The sequence below is a fragment of the Cavia porcellus genome, unplaced genomic scaffold (genome assembly GCF_034190915.1).
Source record: "Cavia porcellus strain 051 isolate PalLab524CR breed Dunkin Hartley unplaced genomic scaffold, mCavPor4.1 scaffold_2, whole genome shotgun sequence".
Classification (NCBI taxonomy): domain Eukaryota; kingdom Metazoa; phylum Chordata; class Mammalia; order Rodentia; family Caviidae; genus Cavia; species Cavia porcellus.
Genome location: NW_026947485.1, coordinates 45185775 through 45206776, shown reverse-complemented (window position 1 = coordinate 45206776; position 21002 = coordinate 45185775). Strand labels below are relative to the sequence as shown.

Genomic DNA, 21002 nt, shown 5'->3' with positions numbered 1-21002 from the left:
ACAGTTTTAAATAATCAATTTGGTTACAAGCAGAGAGAGCTGGCTGGCACCAGAGAGAGAAGCGCCTGATTAAGGGGGCAAGATGGCCATCTGTGGAGATGGCTTGAGGTGCAGAGCAGACTCAAGTGAGGATAAGAGCATGCTGTAGCAGAGGCAGCAACAGAAAGGACTGCAGATCTCAACAAGGATCATCTTTACCAGTGATTATTTTCATAAAATATTAACATATATAACTAGAGTAATTATTCAATTACATGAACATCTTCAGGGCTATGGCAACCATAAAAGAAAAGTCTTTCAGACATTAAATGTTCAGTAAGCTGTTTGGGATTATTAATGCCTCCTTAAATAAAACACATATAACACCAAAACTTAGGCCACAGAAAAAGCACCTGAAATAAAAGTAAAAGTAACATATTGAGTATATAAAAGCTAGTGAGATCAATAGGATATTATAAATCAGGACATATTTTAGTATCACAACCAACAAGACCTGAACAATTGATAAAAGCTTTAAAAATAAAATCAGAATTTAATGATTTAAGCAAAAAAGATTCACTAAAGCATAGCTAGTTAAAATATGCAATGAAAGCATGTGCAATTTTGAAGTTAGAGTGCCTAAGACTGAAATAAAAAGGTCTGTTTTATTAAATATGAAATAATATTCAGATATTCTTCTTTAGAACTTGACCATATTGCTTAGATAGCTCATTTAAGTCAGTTGCTGAGGCATGGTTCAAAGACTGCAGATAATCTGTCCATATTTCTCCCTTAGACACACAGATAAGTCAGAATAAAGTTAGAAAAATAAACTTACAAATGGATACAAACTATCTCACTCATAATAGCTGTTATATAAAATTGATGACGCTTAATAATTAAGCAAAGGGTTCCAACAGAGGACATCATTTTACATTATGAAAGAGTAATTGATGATTTGTACATTTCTATTTTCTCACCTGCTTTAAATATTTTTTCTGAACAAAGTCTAATGATATTTTAAAACTACCAGAATGTTAGTATTATTTTTACCATATCTTTATGAAAAATGGTAAATGAGGAGACACGTTTAACATGATTTGAACATTGTGCAATGTATACATGTGCTAAAATATTATATGGTGCCATTAATATGTACAATTTTTTTCACTATTTGGTGCACCATTCAATACATTTAATTTAAATAAAAATTATAAAGAACAATTATCAATTTAATAATGATACATTAGTTAATTGAACAGTAAATATGTAATTAGCTACAGGGTAACATACTACATGGGTATCTTATTTCATGTTCAGTATGACCTAATTTTATAATAGAAAAAGAACAAGCTAGAAAGCTAAATAACTTCAGAAAGTTTATAAATAGATCATAGGACTAGTTTGAACTCATTTTCCAATTTTAAAACGTCTATGCTTAACCACTATCAGCGTAGTTTCCTATTTATCAAAATGTTCTTAAATAGAATAATTTGCCATGAAAATCATTTATTTCCATCTTGCCTAAGTGTATCAATATTTCCATCTCAGTTTTTAAAGATATATCTAGTTCTAGGTTTAAAGAAGTTAAAGAAATAAGTTTCACAAAAAACATGGTAATTATAGTTAATAATGATATACTATATTTTTGAAAATTGCTAAGATATTTTAAGTATTGTTACCAGAAAAAACCAAGTATGTGTAGTAATGTATGTGTAAATTAACTTGATAAGTAAGTCATTCCATAATTTTATATACATATATATGCTGTATCTTCAACACATATACACAATAAATATATATACAAGATTTTTAATTGTCAATTTAAATGAATGAATGGATGATAGTAGATGTTTAAAAGAATGGAAATAGATTTCAGGGCTAAGAGGAACCTAAAATACAGTGTTGAAAAAATATTACATACAGTAGTTACAAAATATAGTGCTGAGTAATACTGTGAGCTAGGCAGCCACTTTCCTAAGCACATTATGTATAGTTAGGTATTGCTCCTCTAAACAGCTGTGTCATGTCATTCTATAACATTTTCACTTTGATATTCAGGAAACTGAGGCACAGAGAAGTTTTTGTATCTTTCTCAATACTCCATAGCTATTGAGAGATGGAGTAAGGATTTGAATCCACGTTGTTTGAGTCCACAGTTCATACTTCTCAACTACACTCTCTTTTGATAATAGACAAGTTTTTCAGGATTTATAGTATAATCAGATTTTTAGCAAAGCAAATTTAACTTTTATCAATTAAAATAAAACCCCTGACAACTACATTTATGCATTGTTAAAAAGTATAACTATATCATAGAAAACATGGAAAAATTTCACCCATTGTCTCATCTCCTTATTTAAGTGTGTCTCCCTTTGGAATTTTACATACATCTGTTTTAATATTCAGTATCAGACTATACATAATTCTATAGCATGTAGCATGTAGTTTTTGTAGCTATGTTAGTCTTCATGCATCCTTTCCTTGCTTTGTGAGAATTTAAATAAATTACTTAATCTCTCATCTGTCTCTGTGGTGCCCTCACTTTGACTACTACTGTTTCCTCCAAACCCTGTATCTCCTTAATGAGGGATGTATATGGAATGAGTGGAATGTAGGCCTAGAGAGGTAGAAGACAAAAGGATTTGCTAACTTGTAAATTTCTAGGGCAAAGGAGTCTTTTGTATTTTCTAGTTCACTGTCCCTGTTAGTCACTGATGAAACTAAAGACAAGGCATATTAACTGAAGTTAATAACAGATTTCATACTAAAACTACAAGAGACTCGATTTCTAAGCGAGTGCTTATACTATATCACTAGTACTGCCATTCAGTTGCATATGCCAGAGGACGACCAAAATACATTTAAAATTAAGTCCAAATTTCTTTACCACTTAATGTTCAGGAGTTTTGTTTTATATATTTAATACTAATATTTTCAAACTTTTAAGTACAAGCAAAAGAATAAAAAAAGATTATGTATAGTATAAACTTTTCATAGTAAGGCCTCAATTTAGAAAATAAAACTATTCCATTATAATTCAATACATTAACTGTTAAAAATCAAAATAAATAGTATCCCTAAAGACTTTTCACTTAATGAAGTTTTTCAAATTTATGAAGGCAGATTATGAATATATAATTCTTTTTTTAAAATAAAAAATGATGTCATTAAAGATGCTTAATTATCTGGCCTACATGCGTCTGTAAGGTGCTCAGGTATATTTTGGCAGGCAAAAGGAGGGGAGTAAAGAAAAGAAAGGAGAGAGAGGGGAGGAGACTAGGGAGGGACTTGATTCATGAAAAATAGAAGAAAATAAAGCATGTCAAGGTGTTCCTTCCCTGGAGAATCCTGAAAAGGATACTGAATAAAAAGATGAAGTCTGAGCTTAAAGTAAAAGCAAAATTTTTGCAGGACAAACCTGAGAATTATAACCCATTAAAATACTTGGTTTCATGATTACTAAAATTATGCTGAGAATGTTTCTACCATCATTAGTATAATTCATTAAGCACTAAGAAATACAGTTCTTAATGATTTAGCATACAGAAATCATGAGTATTCAGGGATTTGGAAAGATGAAGTTTTTTTTTTTTTTTTTTTAACTTAATCATCTTACTCCAAAAATCATCTTACTCCAAAACAACTATGTTAATTACAGATAGAGACCACAGACATATTTCTCTTCTGTAAGTTGTATTTTTTAAAAAAGAATTTATCATTGCTTAAGAACCTCATAGAAGTTTTGGTAAGCTTAGCAGCAAGATTTTTGTGTCATTTGGTTAAGCCAGACTGAGACACATTTAATCTGGGAAGCAAAGTCAGATATTAAAATAGGATGATTTTACATCAGAGCATGTGGGAAACTGTTTTTTTTTTAAATTTTAAAGAAAAAAAATAGAAGAATCAAGAAGCAAACAATTAAAAAAACCAGCAAAAGCAGAATGACGATAACAACAACAAAAAATAATATAGGATTTCAAAACAAGATGATAGGAATTTAACAATGGTTCTTATACTCCTATATTAAATACTGTTATTGTCAAAGTAATTGCTTAGGCTACCAGGTACAGGCACACAAGATTATCAAAAATGTAATTTGCTTTGAGCAGTTTCTGTCCCTTTTATTATATCTATTATAACTTTGGGATCTTACTACTTCAGTTTCTTTTACTAGCAAGATAAAATGATGCTTATACATGCAAGTCTGATGTATTTCACTTGAGTATGGTTTCTAGTTACACTCATTTACCTATGAAACCCTTGAGTTTATCATTATTTATGGTTGAGCAGTATTCCATTGTATAAAAACATCACATTTAAAAATCCATTCCTCAGTTAATGGGCATTTGGGTTTTTTCCAAGATTTAGCAATTACACATTGTGCTGCCATAACATACATGCACATATATCACTGTGGTATGATGTCTTCAATTCTGGGAAAATACCCAGAAAGGGAACTGCTGGGTCGAATGGACTCTCTAATACTAGTTTTTTGAGGAATCTCCATATTGATTTTCACAGTGATTGTATCAGACTACACTCCCATCAATGGAGAAAGATTCCTTTGTCCCACACAGCCCTGTCAGCATTTGTTATTAATTCCTTGATGTTAGCCATTTTTTCTGGAGTGAGATAACTCAGTATTTTAATTTGCATTTCTCAAATGACCAAAGGTGTTGAACATTTTTTCACACACTTGTTTGTGTGATTTGTATATTTTCTTCTGAGAATTGTATATTTTTGGATTGTGTCTTTAAATTTGGTGAGACTAATTGTTTTCAATTCTTATATGTTCTAGATAAAAGTCCTTTGAGGGACAGTTGGCAAAAATCTTTTCCCAATTTGCTCGTTTTCTTTTCATTCTGTTGATTTCTTTTAATGTGAGAACACTCTTTAATGAGACAAGATCTGAGTTGTTGATTCTTTGAAGTACTTCCTTTGCAGTTTCTTTTTTGTTCATGAAATTTTGGTCTATTCCTAGTCCTTGAGATTTCTACCTACTTTGTCTTCCAGCAGGATTACTATTTCTGTCTTAATATTTAGATCTTTGATCCATTTTGACTTTAGTTTAGTGCATAGTGATAGGCATGGATCTAGTTTAACCTTTGGCATGTAGAGAGCCAGTTTTTCCAACATCACTTACTAAAGTACTGTGTTTCTTCCAGTGAACATGTTTGGCCCCTTTGTCAAAGATAAGGTAGCTGCGTCTGTTTGTAGTTGTGCCTGTATCTTTAGTTCTGTTCCACTGATCCTCAGGTTTGTTTTATTGCCAGTACCATGTTGATTTTATTATAGCAGTTTTTAGAAGTTTGAGGTACAGCATTATGTTGCTTATTTGTGCTTGTTCTGTTTTCTTGATACGAGAATTCACCATTGTAAATTTCCCTTTGAGGACTGCTTTTATTGTGTCTGACAGGTCCCAGTAAGTTGTATTTGTATTTTTGTTTAATTGTATATATTGGTTAATTTTTTCTTTAATTTCTCTGTGACCCACAGGTTGCTTAGTATAGTGTTATTTAATTTCCATGTGTTGATGGAGCTTTTGTGGTTTGCCATTAATTTCCAATTTCATTGCACTATGGTCAGATAATATGCATGGTATAATTTCAATTCCTTTGCATATACTTTAGCATGTTCTATGGGATAGTATATGGTCTGTTTTAGAGAATGTCCTGTGTGCAGCTGAGAAGAATGTGTATTCTAATGATGTTGGGTGGAACACTCTATAAACATTTACTAAGTTCATTTTCTCATAGGTTTAAATGAGTTGTTATTTCATTACTGATTTTTTGTCTAGTAGATCTGTCTCTTTAAGACAATGGGGTGTTAAGGTCCCCTGTTTTAACTGTATTGTTGCTTATTTGATTTTTCATGTCTATTAATATTTGTCTTACATAGTTGGGTGCTCCCGTTTGATGCATGAATATTTATGATTGTCCTCTCTTCCTCTTGAGGTTTTCTCCTAATAAGTATATAGTGATCTTCTTTACCTTTTTTGATCATTCTTGGTTTGAAGTTCACACTAACTGCAAACAGAATAGTTATCCCTGTTTCTTTCTGGATTCCTGTCACATGAAGTAATATTTTCCATCCTTTGACTTTTGGTCTATGAATTTCCTTGATTTAATATGTTTCTTGTATACAGCATACTGTTGAATTTTGTTTCTTAATCCCTTCTGTCAGTCTGTTTCTTTTGATTGGTGAATTGAGGCCATTTATATTAATGGTTATAACTGATATGCACTGGCTTCTGTTGTTGGTTGCCTACTTTTCCCCTCTATTTAATTGATGATCTTCTTGTTGGGTCTCTCTGTTGTTGTTTCAATTGTGGTCCTTTTTATTTCTTTCTAGAATGTCTATCTGTATTCTTTGGAGGACTGGTTGTATGGCTATGACGTTCTTCAGTTGTTCTTTTTTGTGAAAGTATCTAATATCCCCATTGATTTTGACAGGTAGTTCTGCAAGGTACATCGACTTGGATTGCAAATTGAAATACTTCACTCCATGCTCTTCTTGACTTGAGAAAGAAGTATGTTGTGATTTTGATAGGTTTTCCTTTATAGGTGGTTTCTTTTTTCTAGCTGCTTTTAATATTCTGTTCTTATGCTGAATTTCTGGGATCTTGATTATTATAATTGAGGCACAGATTTATTTTTGTTATGGCTAATTAAGAGTTCTATATGACCCTCTTATCTGCATGTCAGGTTCTTTTCTCATGTTTGGGAAATTTTGTGCTATTACTTTTGCAAATAGTCGTTTTATGTCATTTGTGTTGTCTTCTTTTTTGTTGACACCTATCATCCTTATATTGTTTTTACTTTCATCATCTTTTGAGTGTTGAATTATTTCCTGATTCCTTGTTATTTTTAAGAGATCTTTTCTTTCATGATCAGTAGCCACAATCCTTTCAAGGTTTGAGAGTCTATCTTCAGTTTCATTTATGGAGTTTTGCCAGGTTTCAATGGAATTTTTGATTTCCTGGATATCTCCTTGAATCTATTTCATGCATTTTAATTGTTTCTTGTACTGTTCATTCAAGATTTCCATTACTTTTTTATGCTCTTCTATTTTTCTTATCTATATCTTCTTTGGATATACTCACCAATTTTCTCATTATGTTTATCATTCCTGTTTTACCTGAGAGATTATTTCTGAGCTGGTTTCCTTTACAGCTTCTTGGAGTTTTTTTTTTTTTTTTTTTTTTTTTTTCTTTACTTCTGTTGCTGTAATCTCAGAAATTTCAGATATGTGATTTCCAATTTCATCCATCTATGTCTCCTGTACTAGATCTGGATTGGCTGAATGTTTGAGATTACATTTTGTTCTTTCATTTGGCATTTTCCAGTGTTCCTCCAAATTAGCCAGATGTCAAGTCATAGTTGCTTCCTGAGCTGGCAGTCCATCTGGCAACTGGCCTCACTGAGCTCTGCTGATGACTGCTGGTCCCTGGGCCCAAACTCTAGTCCATGTGGGCCTCAGAGATGGTTCTTAGGTGTAGGCAAGTCAGCAGTTGAAGCTTTCTTGTTCCCACGTGTCTCATCTATGCTTCCTGGGTGTGGGTGGTATACTGGGTGCAGCTTCCCAGTCCCTGTTGGGTCTGACTGTGGGTTCCCAGATGACTGCGGGTCACTGGACACACACTGCTAGTCCCTGCAGGCCTCAGAGATGATTTCCAGGTGTGGGAAGGTCACTGTGTGCAGACTTTCAGTCCCTGTGGGCATCACCAAGGGTTCCTGGATAACTACAGAATACTGGGAATAGACTCCTAGTCCCGGTGGGTGTCACTGAGGGTTTCCAGATAGCTGCCAGTAATAGGGCACAGACTTCAGGTCCCTGTGGTCTTCAGAGATGGTTCACAGGTGAGGGCACATCCTGGGCACAGCCCTCACTGAAGGTTCCCAGGTGACGCTAGGTCACTAGGTATGGGCTCGCAGTCCCCAAAGGTCTCACCAAGATTTCCTGGATGACTGAGGGTTGCTGGGCATAGACTGTGGGTCCCTGCAGGCCTCAGAAATAGTTCCTGGCTGTGAGTAGGTGGCTGGGCACAGGAAACTCTTTCTAAAATGTAGGTTTTAAATAAGAAATCCATTTTCTTGGGAAAGAACAGAGTTGTCCCTTTTTTGTAGGGCTGTACTTTCCAAGCACATTCCACTTAGCTATAATTAAGATTTTCCTCTTTAGTCATTGGACTATCCTTAAATTAATGGAAGATCTTAAATCTTAAATTAGTTACAAAACTAATTTAAAATGCAACTTTATTAAGTGGCAACTTTTTGAGTGTGATGTTTGTGTGAAATTTGTTACTGTAGGAAGTTTGTGTAGGTATGTGCAACAGCCTGAGCACCCTCTTCCTGAGTCTCTGATGGTCAGGCGTGGGGTCATAATACTCATGCAGGGTGCCTGGAGCTTATCCTGTTCTTCCTTTCAGAAACTCAGTTGTTCTCATTCCTGTGCCTTTATTACCTTTATGATATATATTAAATTAGATACACTTATTTATAAACATTTTAAAGAAATTCAACCACTCATTCACTAAAAAATTTAGAGCTGAGTATACTTAACACAAAGAGAAATTTCAGATGTCTATGGGAATAATTTTGCTAAGAATTTACCTTTCCAAGTCTTCTGTTTTAAAACTCTTCCTTAGTTATATATTTATGACATTTTAATTCATTTTTTACTATAAAACTAATCAATTACATGCAGGTTTCTGTGGTTATAATGCTTCTACACAAATGTAACAGCTGGTTTAACTTTCTTTTTCTTAGTGATATTTTTATTTATTAAATTTATTTTATTATTATTATTATTATTGTTTTGGTATCAGGGATTGAATTTACAACCTCGCGCTTGCCAGTCAGGCACTTGTGCTGCTGAGCGAGTCCCTAGCACTAGTGATACTTTTAAGTGTCACAATAGTTTTTATTTCATAAGTTCCACTTTATTCTACTTTTCTTTTCATTGAGAAAATAACTTTTGAGTTAGGAAAACAATTTCATGTAATAAAATGAATTCATTTCAAGTTAATACTGCAAGTTAGCCACTAGGTTATGCTAAAGCACAGTTTATTTTTGAAGAACACATGTATCTTCCAGCTACGAACAAAAGCAGAAAATATATTTAAAAGGCAGATATGAGTCACCTATGTCTTTCAAAACCAAACTGGTAATTTCTATAATTTGTTTACATGGAATATTCCAGAAGAATAAATGAATTCACTGTTTTGCAAAGTACATGTTTGTGATAATGCCCAATTTGATTTTAAAAGAATGGAATAATCACTAGGCTTAATTCATCAAAATTAATGCCTGATTTGATTTGCATGCAGTTAGGCCTATTTAAAAATAATGATATCTACAAGTCATAGACTGATTATTTATTTGAAACACGAGCTGCAGATGAAATACATTTTACTTTCTGCTTCAAAACACACGAGCTGAAAACCAACATTTAAATTTTAGTGCTTTTTACACTATTCCCTGTAAATTATGTTTAGAGTCAATTTTTTTTCAACGTGTAAGTGCACCTTAATATCATATCTATGAACTCTTTCCTTAAAATACTGAGGAATATACTATTATTATTATTCATATTATTATCTAGCCTTTACATTGGGAATTACTAGGGATTCAAGAGGAATAAGAAACTTACAGCTTAGTTAAGAACAGATAGAAAATACAGATGATATTGATAAAATATTTAAATGAGGGAACACAGGGGTTGTATATAAATGATAAATAAAAAATACATGTTAAAGAAAAGTATGGAATATGCATTTTTTGCTTGCACTATTGAAAAAGAGAATAGGTCTATACTACTAAAGTCCCAGCGTATTTTCAGTTTTGATATGCTGTGAAAATAAAATTCAGCAGCCCTCCAATTTATCATTCAGCCCCTTCAACAAATTTATCTGCAAGTGGTATTTGCCATATTTTAAAGATAAATTCACCTTTCCTTTAAATTTGACTTGTCTCATTTTTAATTATTAATTATCTGTTAATTATTTATTAGAGAATGAATTATTGACAGAACACATTGCAGCCTCAAAGGAAAATGCTACAAATTAATTATTTCTGTTATAGTGTTGCTTTAGTGTATGTTAGAATACTGAGAAGAAAAGGTTAGGTGACTTTCTTTAATGTAGTTTAAGTGTAGTGAAATCTATGTATGAAACACCTTACAAAAAGATGAATATAGTTATGCTGTGGGTAAAATTAGGTTTCCCATATGTAACTACATACAGGAGTGATACTCAAAATAATTAATATAATTCCCACACAGGCACCAAAAAGCCAGAACAGATGCTGTGATAAAGCACTTCCAATGGCCCTAGCCCAGAGCCATTAACTATGAAGACTTGTAATGTTAGTATTAAGACAGGTTTTGTTGAAGATAGGTTCTTCTTCAGTGAGAAACCAATTGCAGAGTGATTACAGTGGTCCTAATTTACTCAAATTCAATAAAAAGAAATTTTCCTTTGGTGTAAGGGAGTGGTTACCCCCCATTCCACCCTTTTAATCATTGTAAAGAACTTGTATTGACCACCTGCCCTGAGCATTCTAAATTTAGAAACTGCTGAATTAGAGCAGGATGTTTTCCCCCTATGTGAGCTAAAGAGTTCACTATCAGTCCCAAGCCTTACTACTTGTCCAATCTTCACTCCTGGGATAATCTGAATGCTTCAAGAAAATTCACCGTAGAGCTTACCACAGGCAGAGTAAAACACATCTTGGCATTTTGACAGAGTCCCATTTTTTATCAGGTCATTCACCCAAAGAAACTGAGACTAAGTAAAACTGAGTAAAGTTCTCAGAACATACTTTTGGCACAAACTCAACATTCTACTAGTCTAAACATTTTAGAGAACTTGTGGCATCTTCAGTCTCAAAGCACTCCATACCGACTGTGCTGAACTTGTCACCATTAGCTGAAAGCCTTCCCAGGACAATTGCCTTTGTACATGCTGTGTCACAAAGCTGGAATGCCTTTCCTGCCTATGGTCCCCCTGAGGCATTCTTGCTTTAAATTCTGCTTTGAACATTCCTACAGGCCCAAGATGATATCTTCTGGTTTTATCAAGGAATTGCTGAATACATGTCTCTGCACAAATTAATGGTGAACAGGTAGATGATTGAATAAAATAATAATAAAGATTAAATCCTAGGATTGTCATGTGCTTTATGAGCTAAGTCAGACTTTACTTTGCATTAATATGTTCAAATGCCTTGATGTTGACTACCCAAAGGGAAATATCTTTAGTAAGAGCCTATTATCTGAGGTATTTTTCTCTTCTGTGAGATCTCCTCTGACACTGTGTTCTATTAACCCAAACTACGGGAGCAATTGAGTCTGATCCCAAGATAGTAACACTGTTTTCTCATACCAACCACAACATATACATGCTGATGGCCCCTGTCAAAGATCAAATTTATTTCCATTACTGTTTATCCAAAAATCCTTATCTTTTGGGCCATCAGTGATATCTGAGCTAATGTTGGTAATGTGGCTCCCAAAGCAGCAGACTCTTCATTACAGGAAATTTTATTGCAGTATTGAAAAGCTTATCATTTAACTCAGGTGAGCCATTTCAACAATAACTCTTCTACATAGTAAAAGATTTTTTAAAATGCTCTCATTTTTTCCTAAATTTAACACCCACCCTTTGCTGGGATTTGGCTATGGTAAATTCTAAAGCACTATCTGGGGTTTTAGAAGCTCATTTTATTTAAGAGTTCAAACCTGTTCCTTCCTAGATACAAGAAAAAGAGAACCCTGCCAAGGTGAAGGTTGCCTTAGACCCTGACCATTCCTGGGAGACAGTCCCTGTACTACTGCTTATCCCAGAGCAGGAGCACCCTTCTACATTAGGCTTCACTCACTTAGGCCAGTGAACTCATGCAGCCTTTTAGGTTTAACCGGAACCATCTTTTAGTTTTATATATTCTATGAAAGCTTAACTATTTCTAGGACTTGATTGCCAGGCGTGTTCTAACTGTTACTATATTTCTATTGTGAACAGTACTACTTAGTGGTTCCTTGTATGTATCAGTGTTGTCAGTACAACTGGTATATAATACTGAAAGAAACAAGTGCCAATATGGTGTCAACATGCAGGCAAACAGCTATAGTAAGGAAAAACCCATGTATTTATCTATGAAGTGGTCCACATACATAAAAAATAATAAACCTATATATATATATATATATATATATATATATATATATCAGTGCATAACAAAATTGTTACATAACAAAACCTATATACAGCATATATATCAGTGCATAACAAAACTGTTACATGAAAGCCTGATATACTGGTTCTCCCCCTAAAGTAAAATGAAATCCAGTAGTTCGAAGGAGAAACATTTTCAAAAACACTCACCCACTATGCTTCATATGTGGCGGTTTATCCATTCGCACTGCTAGTTTGATTTTTAAGTCAGAGTCCTGACTATTTTTTGGAACTATCATTCGGTGTAATTCAGCTGACTTAGAGCTGTTAGAAGTTGGATATAATATGACCTGTAAAGGATAGAAAGAAAAAGAAAAAGTGTATTTAAGTGCATAGTACCGTGTCTGTGAATTGGAACCGAAATCTATTTTCTATATAACTTTGGTATTTGAAAAGGGGTTCTCAATGCCCAAGTGTATCTAATAAAACATTTGACTCACTCCTGCTATTGCATGTAGGTTTTCAGTATTGGTTTATTTATTTTTGACAAGTATTTGTATTCACATTATAACATAATGAGTTTTCTTCCTGTGTCATTCACAATGAATTAATAGCAAAACAGCACAAAGTTGAATTGATAGTTGAAACACATTTAGTGAATGCCTACAGTGTGTCTCCAAGACTCTTTTGAACTTTTCAAGGCCAAAAAGTTCAGAAAGAAATATCTTTCGAAATTACAGATAATATGCTTTTTAAGCAGAGCAATTATTGAAATTGTACACATAAATGCCTCATGTTTGAATATTTTCAATGGAAAGATTTTAAAGGAAAAAACTAGAGTTGGAAACAATAACTGCAGCATAGTTTTTTGCTCGAGATCCATAACAAAGAAAAACTTTTGTCCTGACTACATATTTTCAAAACTATTTTGATGATATTAGTTAGTAAAAATAACTGTTAAATGCAAGTGCCAAGTTATCAAGTAATTATTTTAATGATTTTTTTCATTACACCAACCCAGGAAAGGCAATATGCCCTTCACAAATGAAGTACCACATAGACAATGCAAAGCTCTTTCTCCTTTATTATGTCCTGACAACATTTAAACACAGACTAATTGTTTAACAGACTCAAGCATTAATGCTCATTTTAAAATGGAAGTTCTATAGCCTGAAAGACAGAACAAAGATGCAAAGTGCAATGTATCTTAATTTTAACCATTATTACCTTAAACCCACAGGAGAATTAAATGAAGTTTATTTACAAATGGAAGGATTGCAATGATGCTCAAGGATGCATACATGGCAACTGAATTTGTTGTAGTATTCACAAAGCATAAATGGCAACTGAATTTGTTGTATCTTGCCCTCTTCAAAAATCTTTTTTTTTCTACATACAAGTATTCATTGAAAAATTTAAGCAATTATTTCTACGAAAGGCAATATAGTTATAAAAGCTTCTTAAACCGTTCTTAACTTTTAAGTGTTAAATGCAGGTACTATTTTGAGACATTTTTCAAACATATCACTCTGTTGAGTCCTGGGTACATAGCGGACATCAAAGAACAGACTAAATGGTATTTGCAATGTTCTCAAAATTATGATCACACTTTAGAATTATTTTGACTGCTAAAAAATCCACAGGAACATTGGACAGATTCTTTAAGTGATAGTAAAGGAAAAAAAAAATAAGTTGATAGCTTTAGGCTCAAATCAGTACACATAGTTCATTTCCAACCTATAAGGTGAACCCCCAACAAAAATAAAATTCAAAGACTAAGACAGCTATACATTCTTTACATCTACAATATTCCCAGCCAGTCTGAAAAGTTTTTCCTCTTTCTCTTTACATATCTTTAAAAAATATTATTTTATCACAAGCCACCTACAGATTTAATTTAAGTGCTTCTTTCTATGTTTACACAAAATTGGTATTGTTCCAATTCCAAAAGTCTTACAAGAGAATATTTAAATTTTTTGAAAAGTTCTTTTTGTATAAATGCCAACAATAGGATACTAAAGTTTCCAACTAATTAGTTACAGCTGACCCATAAATTAAGGATCATCCCTATTCTGAATATTATTATTTCTTTTTAAATAATAACTTATTCATTAGTTTATGTTTGTCACACATAACGATTACTTGGCTTTCTGGTACATGTACGTGACATGTATTAATGCTTTCTTTTACATCTCCTTCCTCTCCACTCTCCATGAGCCCTCTATTTCCTGGTTCTCTTCCATTTGCAGTAGGTATACCTTCTTGTTTCCTGTTACTTTTATTTTATTCTTTATATACACTTTGGATTTTTCACATGAGAGAAATAATATGGCATTTGAGTTTATGTCATTTATTTCATGTAACATGTTATTAAGGTGCATCCATTTTCCTACTAATGTTTCAAATTTATCCTTTATAGCAGAGTACAATTCTACTGTGTATGAATACATTTTCTCTACCCATTCTCCTGTTGATGAACACATAGGTTGCTTCCATGATTTGTCTATTATTAATTTTGTTGCTATAAACATCAGTATGCGTGCAATATGATATCCAAGTTTTTCAGGAAGATACCTAGCGGGGTAATAGCTGGGTCAACTGGAATTTCTACTTCTAATTTTTGAAGCTTTCCATACTGATATGTACAGAAATAGACATGCAGGTCAATGGAACAGAACAGATGATGTAGAAAGAGCTCAGGGCACATTGTCTTCTGATCACTGAAAAGGAGATAAAAAAACATACATTGGGAAAAAGATATGCTACTCTTTAGCAAACAGTGCTGGAATAACTGGCTACCCATGTGTAGAAAACTGAAGCTGGACCCATATCTTTCACAATGCACTGAACTAAAACTCAAGAGATCAAAGATCTAAATAGTAAAATACAAATGACACATTAGAAGACAAAGTAGATAGAATTCTTGAAGTCATAGGGGTAGGCAAGGATTTTCTAAACAGAATCTCAACTGTACAACAAATAGCATTAAGAGTCAACAAATGGGATCCTATCAAATTAAAAAGCTCCTGGATAGAAAAGGAAACAGCAACAGAGTGTAGAGTCTCTACATTCTATACCCACAGAATACCATCATCTCTGTTGCATTTTCTTCTTCTGACAGGTATTTTTGACTGAAGTCACTGGGATAATTTATGTTCAGCACTGCTCAACGATATAAACACCTGAATGCACACTATGTGGGATACACCAGGATGAAAGAATATAAATAGCTCAATCCCCTGAGGAGCTCGTCATATTTCATACTTGGAACTGACATACCACTCTCTCTTATCAGCACTCTATTTTAAGGATATTCAGGGGTTTCCTGATTTTATTAATCATGAGATTTACTTAACATTATCTGTTTGACTCCTGTGTTCTAATATATAGCTAATTCCTCGTGTTAAATTCTGCTATGCCTTATATCTAAATTTCACCTAAAGCTGCCTATGCTCATAGGTGGGGCTTTCTGGAGGTAGCTAGGTCATGGGTATATGAAACTGGATCATGGGTGATACTGGATTAGTCCATTTATGGGCTTATAGTTAGGTGTGCTGTTGGGAGGTAAAGCCTGATAAAACATACAGGCCATCGTGGGTATGGCCTGGAGGGATATATAGCCCTCTTCCTTCTTTCCTTCCTTCCTTCCTCTCTGTGTCTTATCTATATGCCATGAGCTCTTTCTTCTCTGCTAGGCCGCTCTGCCATAGCACCCTGCCTTGGATCCAGATGACTGAAACCTCTACAAAATGTGAATGAATAAAACTCTCCTCCTTTTGAGGGTGTTAGGTATTTTGTTCCAGCAAGGATATAATAGTTGACATACTGTGTCAAATTGAGAAGTTTAGAAGCTTAGCTAAGTAACTCAGTAGTTCTACATCCTGTAGTATAGAGGACATGCCCTAGGACGACTGACTATAGTATAGGATGTTGAAATGGTTGATTCATTGAGTCAATTTGAGACATTTAGAAATTTAACCAAATGACTCAGCAAGGGTCTGGAGTTTTCACTTTGTAAACATCCTGAACCTGTGTAAGAGGAAGGCAGGCAGATGGTGTGAGAGTTACACTCAGTAGTGATAGGTAGCCTGCTTACAATAAGGAAAGAAAAGAGGCTTGTTCTGTTCTTTTTGCTTTTGTTGCTTTTCTGTCTTCTGCCACCTTGAAGTGTTGCCCCTATAGTATACCATCCTGCCTTGAAATTAGCTGATTATGGACTAAAACCTCTACAAACTATGAGCTAAATAAAACACCTTAATTTTGGGCATCAGATATCTTGTCTTAGCAGTGAGAAGAAAGTAACCAAGACAAAGGGGAAAATAACTAAGACAAATTACTTCTGTTTGAAAGGCCTGGAAAGGTTTGTTTTTCTTGACAGAATGGCAGTAAAGGTGGGAACACTGGTGCACATAAAAAGTGGAGGCCCACAAATAGGAAATCCGTTTTTAAGAGAAATGAACCAGCAAACTTAGTTCATTACCGTGAACTTAGTATTTAAAAAGATTTGTAAATACTCTTTAGATTCCTGAAAGCACAAGAAGAAAGTATCCAGATTTTTTTCTGAGATTTAGCCATAAATAACAACAGATAAGAAGCTCCCAATGTGTAGAGCTCAAAGATCTCTGTGGAGTACAGGGCAAAAGAGTTCCTTTCTGAAGCACACACAGGTATAAACATGGGATTCTGAATACTTCCAGGGAAGGAGTGGTCTCACAGTGCCTGTCTGACAGGATTTCCTTGTTGTATCGCATAATTATTGCTGTATTTCCCACTTTTCACATTGAAAATTTAATTCTAGCTCTCTTGTTCCTGATCCACAGCTGCACACTGTGTGTGATAGGGTAATGTCTTAGTTACTTTTGTCTCCTTGCTGGGATAAAATATCCGATATCCAAAATTAAGGAAGGAAATGTTTATTTAGCTTAGTTCGTAGAGGTTTCAGTCCATAAAAGGCTGGCTCCAAGGCAAGGTGGCATGGCACAGGGACAACACTTCAAGGTGGCAGAAGATAGCAAACACAGAAAGAGCAAAGGTGGGGGGACAGCAAGCCTCTTTTCCTATCTTGTACTGTAAGCAATTTACCACACCCTAGAGCAGCTGTAGTGCTCACACCATCTCCACACCTCCTCTGAACAGGGAGAGGATATTTTCAAAGTAAGGGTCCTGCAGCCCTTTTGAGCTGCTTAAACTTCTAACCTTTTCAAACTGATATAATGTATCAACAATTACAGGAGGATGGGGAGGAAGGGTGGAGTAGTGTCAGGTAACATGGATTGCAGCTCATAGTTCGCCAGGGCACAAAAAGTCTCGAAATGTGCTGTGTTGGCCTGGATGAAGGGACAGGATGGGGTTGTGGGTTGTTTCAGCTTCAAGTAGAAGCAAATGGGTTGTATGTGTAAGAGGAAGGGAGACAAAAGTATTTGATATGACGAGGGCTGGAGCACAGCAGAGCACATACCTGTCTGGCTGTTGCTAGTGAGGAGCTAGCTGGTCAGCCAAGGTCCATGATTCCTGTCACTCTGCTATCAACAATGGACTTGTGAAATTTCTAGCTAATCGAATATGAGACAAATTATAAAGATCATTTTAAATGAAGGTGATTAAGATGATTGAGATCCATCTACTGTATCCCTCTTACTCCTCCACAAGCTGAATGTGGAAAACACCAATGCCAGAGGATGTAATGGAAGAAAGCAGGGCCCTGAGTCACTACATGGAAGGAGAGCACCTCTGATCTCAAAGTCTCTACCATTCTATGAACTCCACTGTTCTGAACTACTGAAATGTGGTCAGTTGCTTGCTACAGCATTTATTAGTCTCTTAATTAGAATATTGCTTTTATAAATCTTTTATGTATAAATAAGTGCTTAAAGAATTGTTTTCATGGGGACTGGAGATACTGCTCATGATGCCTGTCTAGTACGCACGAGGTCATGAGTTCAATCCCCAGTACCAGAAACAAAACAAAACAAAACAAAACAAAACAAAACAAAACAAAACAAAACATTCACTTCAGCAGGACTTAGCTCATGCACAGGGAAATCTGTTTGCAGTCACACTAAAATATTTAACAGATTAAAAAATTAACCAGATCCATTTGTAACCTAGGTTTATATCCACATTAAATTATAGCTCTATAAAAAGTTAACTTTTTTTTTTTTTTTTTTTGGTATCAGGAATCAAACTTATGATCTCGTGCCCGCCATGCAGGCACTTACACCACTGAGTTAAATCCCCAGCCTAACTTCTTATATTATTTAGCAAAACATTTTATCTTTGCTGTTTATTTCACATAAACTTTATACATTTCTGCTTGTAGTTTATTTTTGTCACTGACACTCTAAAATGTCTTTTCAGTTAGTGTGACACAAAATTTTTATGATTCTCATCTTAAATATAAAGCCAGTGTATCTTATTTATAATCAAATGTCAACATTACATGCAGCCTTTGCTAAGATTTGGTTTAAAAACACAAAATTGTTTTTTCAGGCCCTGTATAAAATTCTGTCATATTCAGTAAATAAGAACTAAAACTTAATAGAAAAGAAATGAAAATATAGAGAGGGATATGTTTAGAGTAATGTGGGATTCAGAAGGTTCTTTCCCTTAAAATGTACTTTTATGAGCTCTCAATTGCTTCGTGACTATCAGGATACTTTGATTAAAAGTAAGTCATTTGCATTTGTGTGTATGTCAATAATTTGTGTTTACTCTCCAAAATCCCTGTAAAATTCATCAATTCAAGGCTATAAATTTTTCAATTCTTGTCCAGCAAATACCTGAAAAACAAAATAGATACTAAGGTAATAAAGAAAATAGAAGGGTAAGCTAAATAATTTACTGCCTTTTCCTGTAATTCCTTGTTAGGGGGATTATTGTTTCCTTTGCAAGCCTAAAAGAAAATAAGGCTTATAAGGCAGACACAGGGAGAAGAGAAGAAGGACATGAAGGGTATTAGAATTGACCATGTTAGCAATGGGCCCTAGAAAAAGACACACAATTCTAATGAAGACATTGTTTCTACTTCTCTAGTTCTTGGTCCCTTCCCAAGATTGGTTGAGCAGCTATTCTTTGGTCCTTGAACCCACCCTATTTGCCCAGCTTACTGCATAAAATAATTTCAATAAACACAAATACTAATTGTACTTTCTGCCTTGCCAATACTCTTTTACAATTTCATACACTATGATGCAAACTACATGAGAGTTTTAAGATTTAAAACAAAGAAGAGGACTCCATAATTGAAACTAGAAGCCAAAAGGCCATGATGTATCACATTCAAGGACACAGTGTTTTGGCAAGGGGCTGTCCAGCACTAAATAACAAGCAAGAGGTCAGACATGATAGGACCTGAAAGGCCTGAGATTGGTTGAAATAAGAGCTCAATGACAACTTCAGCAAAATAAAGTTTAAGTGAAGCACAAGGGCAGTTTGAAGGTGATATCTATTTGGGGGATGAGGATAAACTCAAAAGTTAAGAGAAGTTAAGATCAGGCAAGTTAGGCAAGGAATATTTCAGTTAGGTAATTTATTATGTGCACAGCAAGGCAGAGTGAGATCACAGTTAGTTGGCAGGCTGAAGAAAAAGGATGATTGTGTCTATGGGACCAGAAAGGCAGACAAAAGATGTACTGTGAAACAGGAAGTTTTCTGAGTTTACGTATGTTAACCTATAGTTAACAAATAATCAAAAATGCTCTTACATCAGGGACAGAGAGAATGTAATACTTATATTTTTATTTTAAAATAAATAAAAATGATACAGAATTTCAAAACAAATAATAAGAGATTAACAATGGTTAATATATTGCATATTATTATCTTCAAAGCAGTTGTTTAGATTATAAGATATAGGTACGAAAAAAAATGATCAAACCCTTTTTTCTTTTCTCCTTTCCTCTATCCCAGTTCTTTCCTTTTAAGTAGTTTCTTTCCCTTTCATTTTCACAATATCAATTGTACGTTTTGGATCTTATTATTCTTGAGGCTTTTATAGGTAAATACAACTTGAGACTGTACTCATAAGTAAATGTTCATATTCTTATAAAAGATTTACTTTGGTATAAGTAATTCCCTCTCTCCAGCAGTATACATCCTAGAGAAGGGTCATGTGACTCACTGTGTGTTCAAGTGTTCTCATATCCAATTACAAGATTAATTGGTCTTAAAAATGCATCTCTAGAAAAAGAAGAGACTGAAAATGCTAGAAGCTGAAATCATGTTTTAGTTTTTGATTAAAGATCTTTTTTTTTGCTGAAAAACATGTCCTTGAGACAAAGAGTGTTTCAAGCCAATGACTAAGGCAATAAAATATCTTTGCAGTTAAGGGGAGTCTGTTTCTATGAGAAACTCTGACTCCTGGCAGTTGACTTTTATCTATCTTATTCAACTGACAGAGACCTATAGCTAGTCAAGTTTCAGGGTGACAATTCCTTGTCAACCTTTCAAGACTTCTTCAGTGCTAAGGACCTTGAGATTGTACATATTATCAAGCACTCTCTGAACTTTCTTCATTTCATAAATATTTAGAGAAGCTAATAAGTAGCACATAATTTCTCCAAAATTGGTGCTACAACAGCATGATGGATTGGTGATGACAACATACGAATTAGGTGAGTTTTCCAAAAGAAATTTACCTCCTCCCACAGCAATATTTTCTAGTGTTTCAATACACTTCAGGTTGCTTAATTCTTTCATCTTTGATTTAATATCACTGGTTACCACCATACTTAATTGAAACAAAAAACACTTGCTCACTCTCACTAACACAATGCTCTTTTGTATACTGAAAGATCAGCATTAAGTCTTCTGTCAACCTTACTGTGCATGGGGCTGAATTCATTCCCTT

General features: G+C 34.2%; 1 protein-coding gene across 8 annotated transcripts in view; it reads right to left on the bottom strand.

Annotated features, from left to right (window-relative positions):
• The window catches only part of Cadps2 (calcium dependent secretion activator 2), a 490335-nt gene that overhangs the window by 211204 nt on the left and 258129 nt on the right, over nt 1-21002 (bottom strand). For all 8 annotated transcript variants that reach the window (XM_063241432.1, XM_063241438.1, XM_063241449.1 and 5 more), the window contains exon 8: nt 12365-12504. In XM_063241432.1, coding sequence (XP_063097502.1) covers nt 12365-12504 — 140 coding nt within the window. The remainder of the gene's footprint in view (nt 1-12364; nt 12505-21002) is intronic.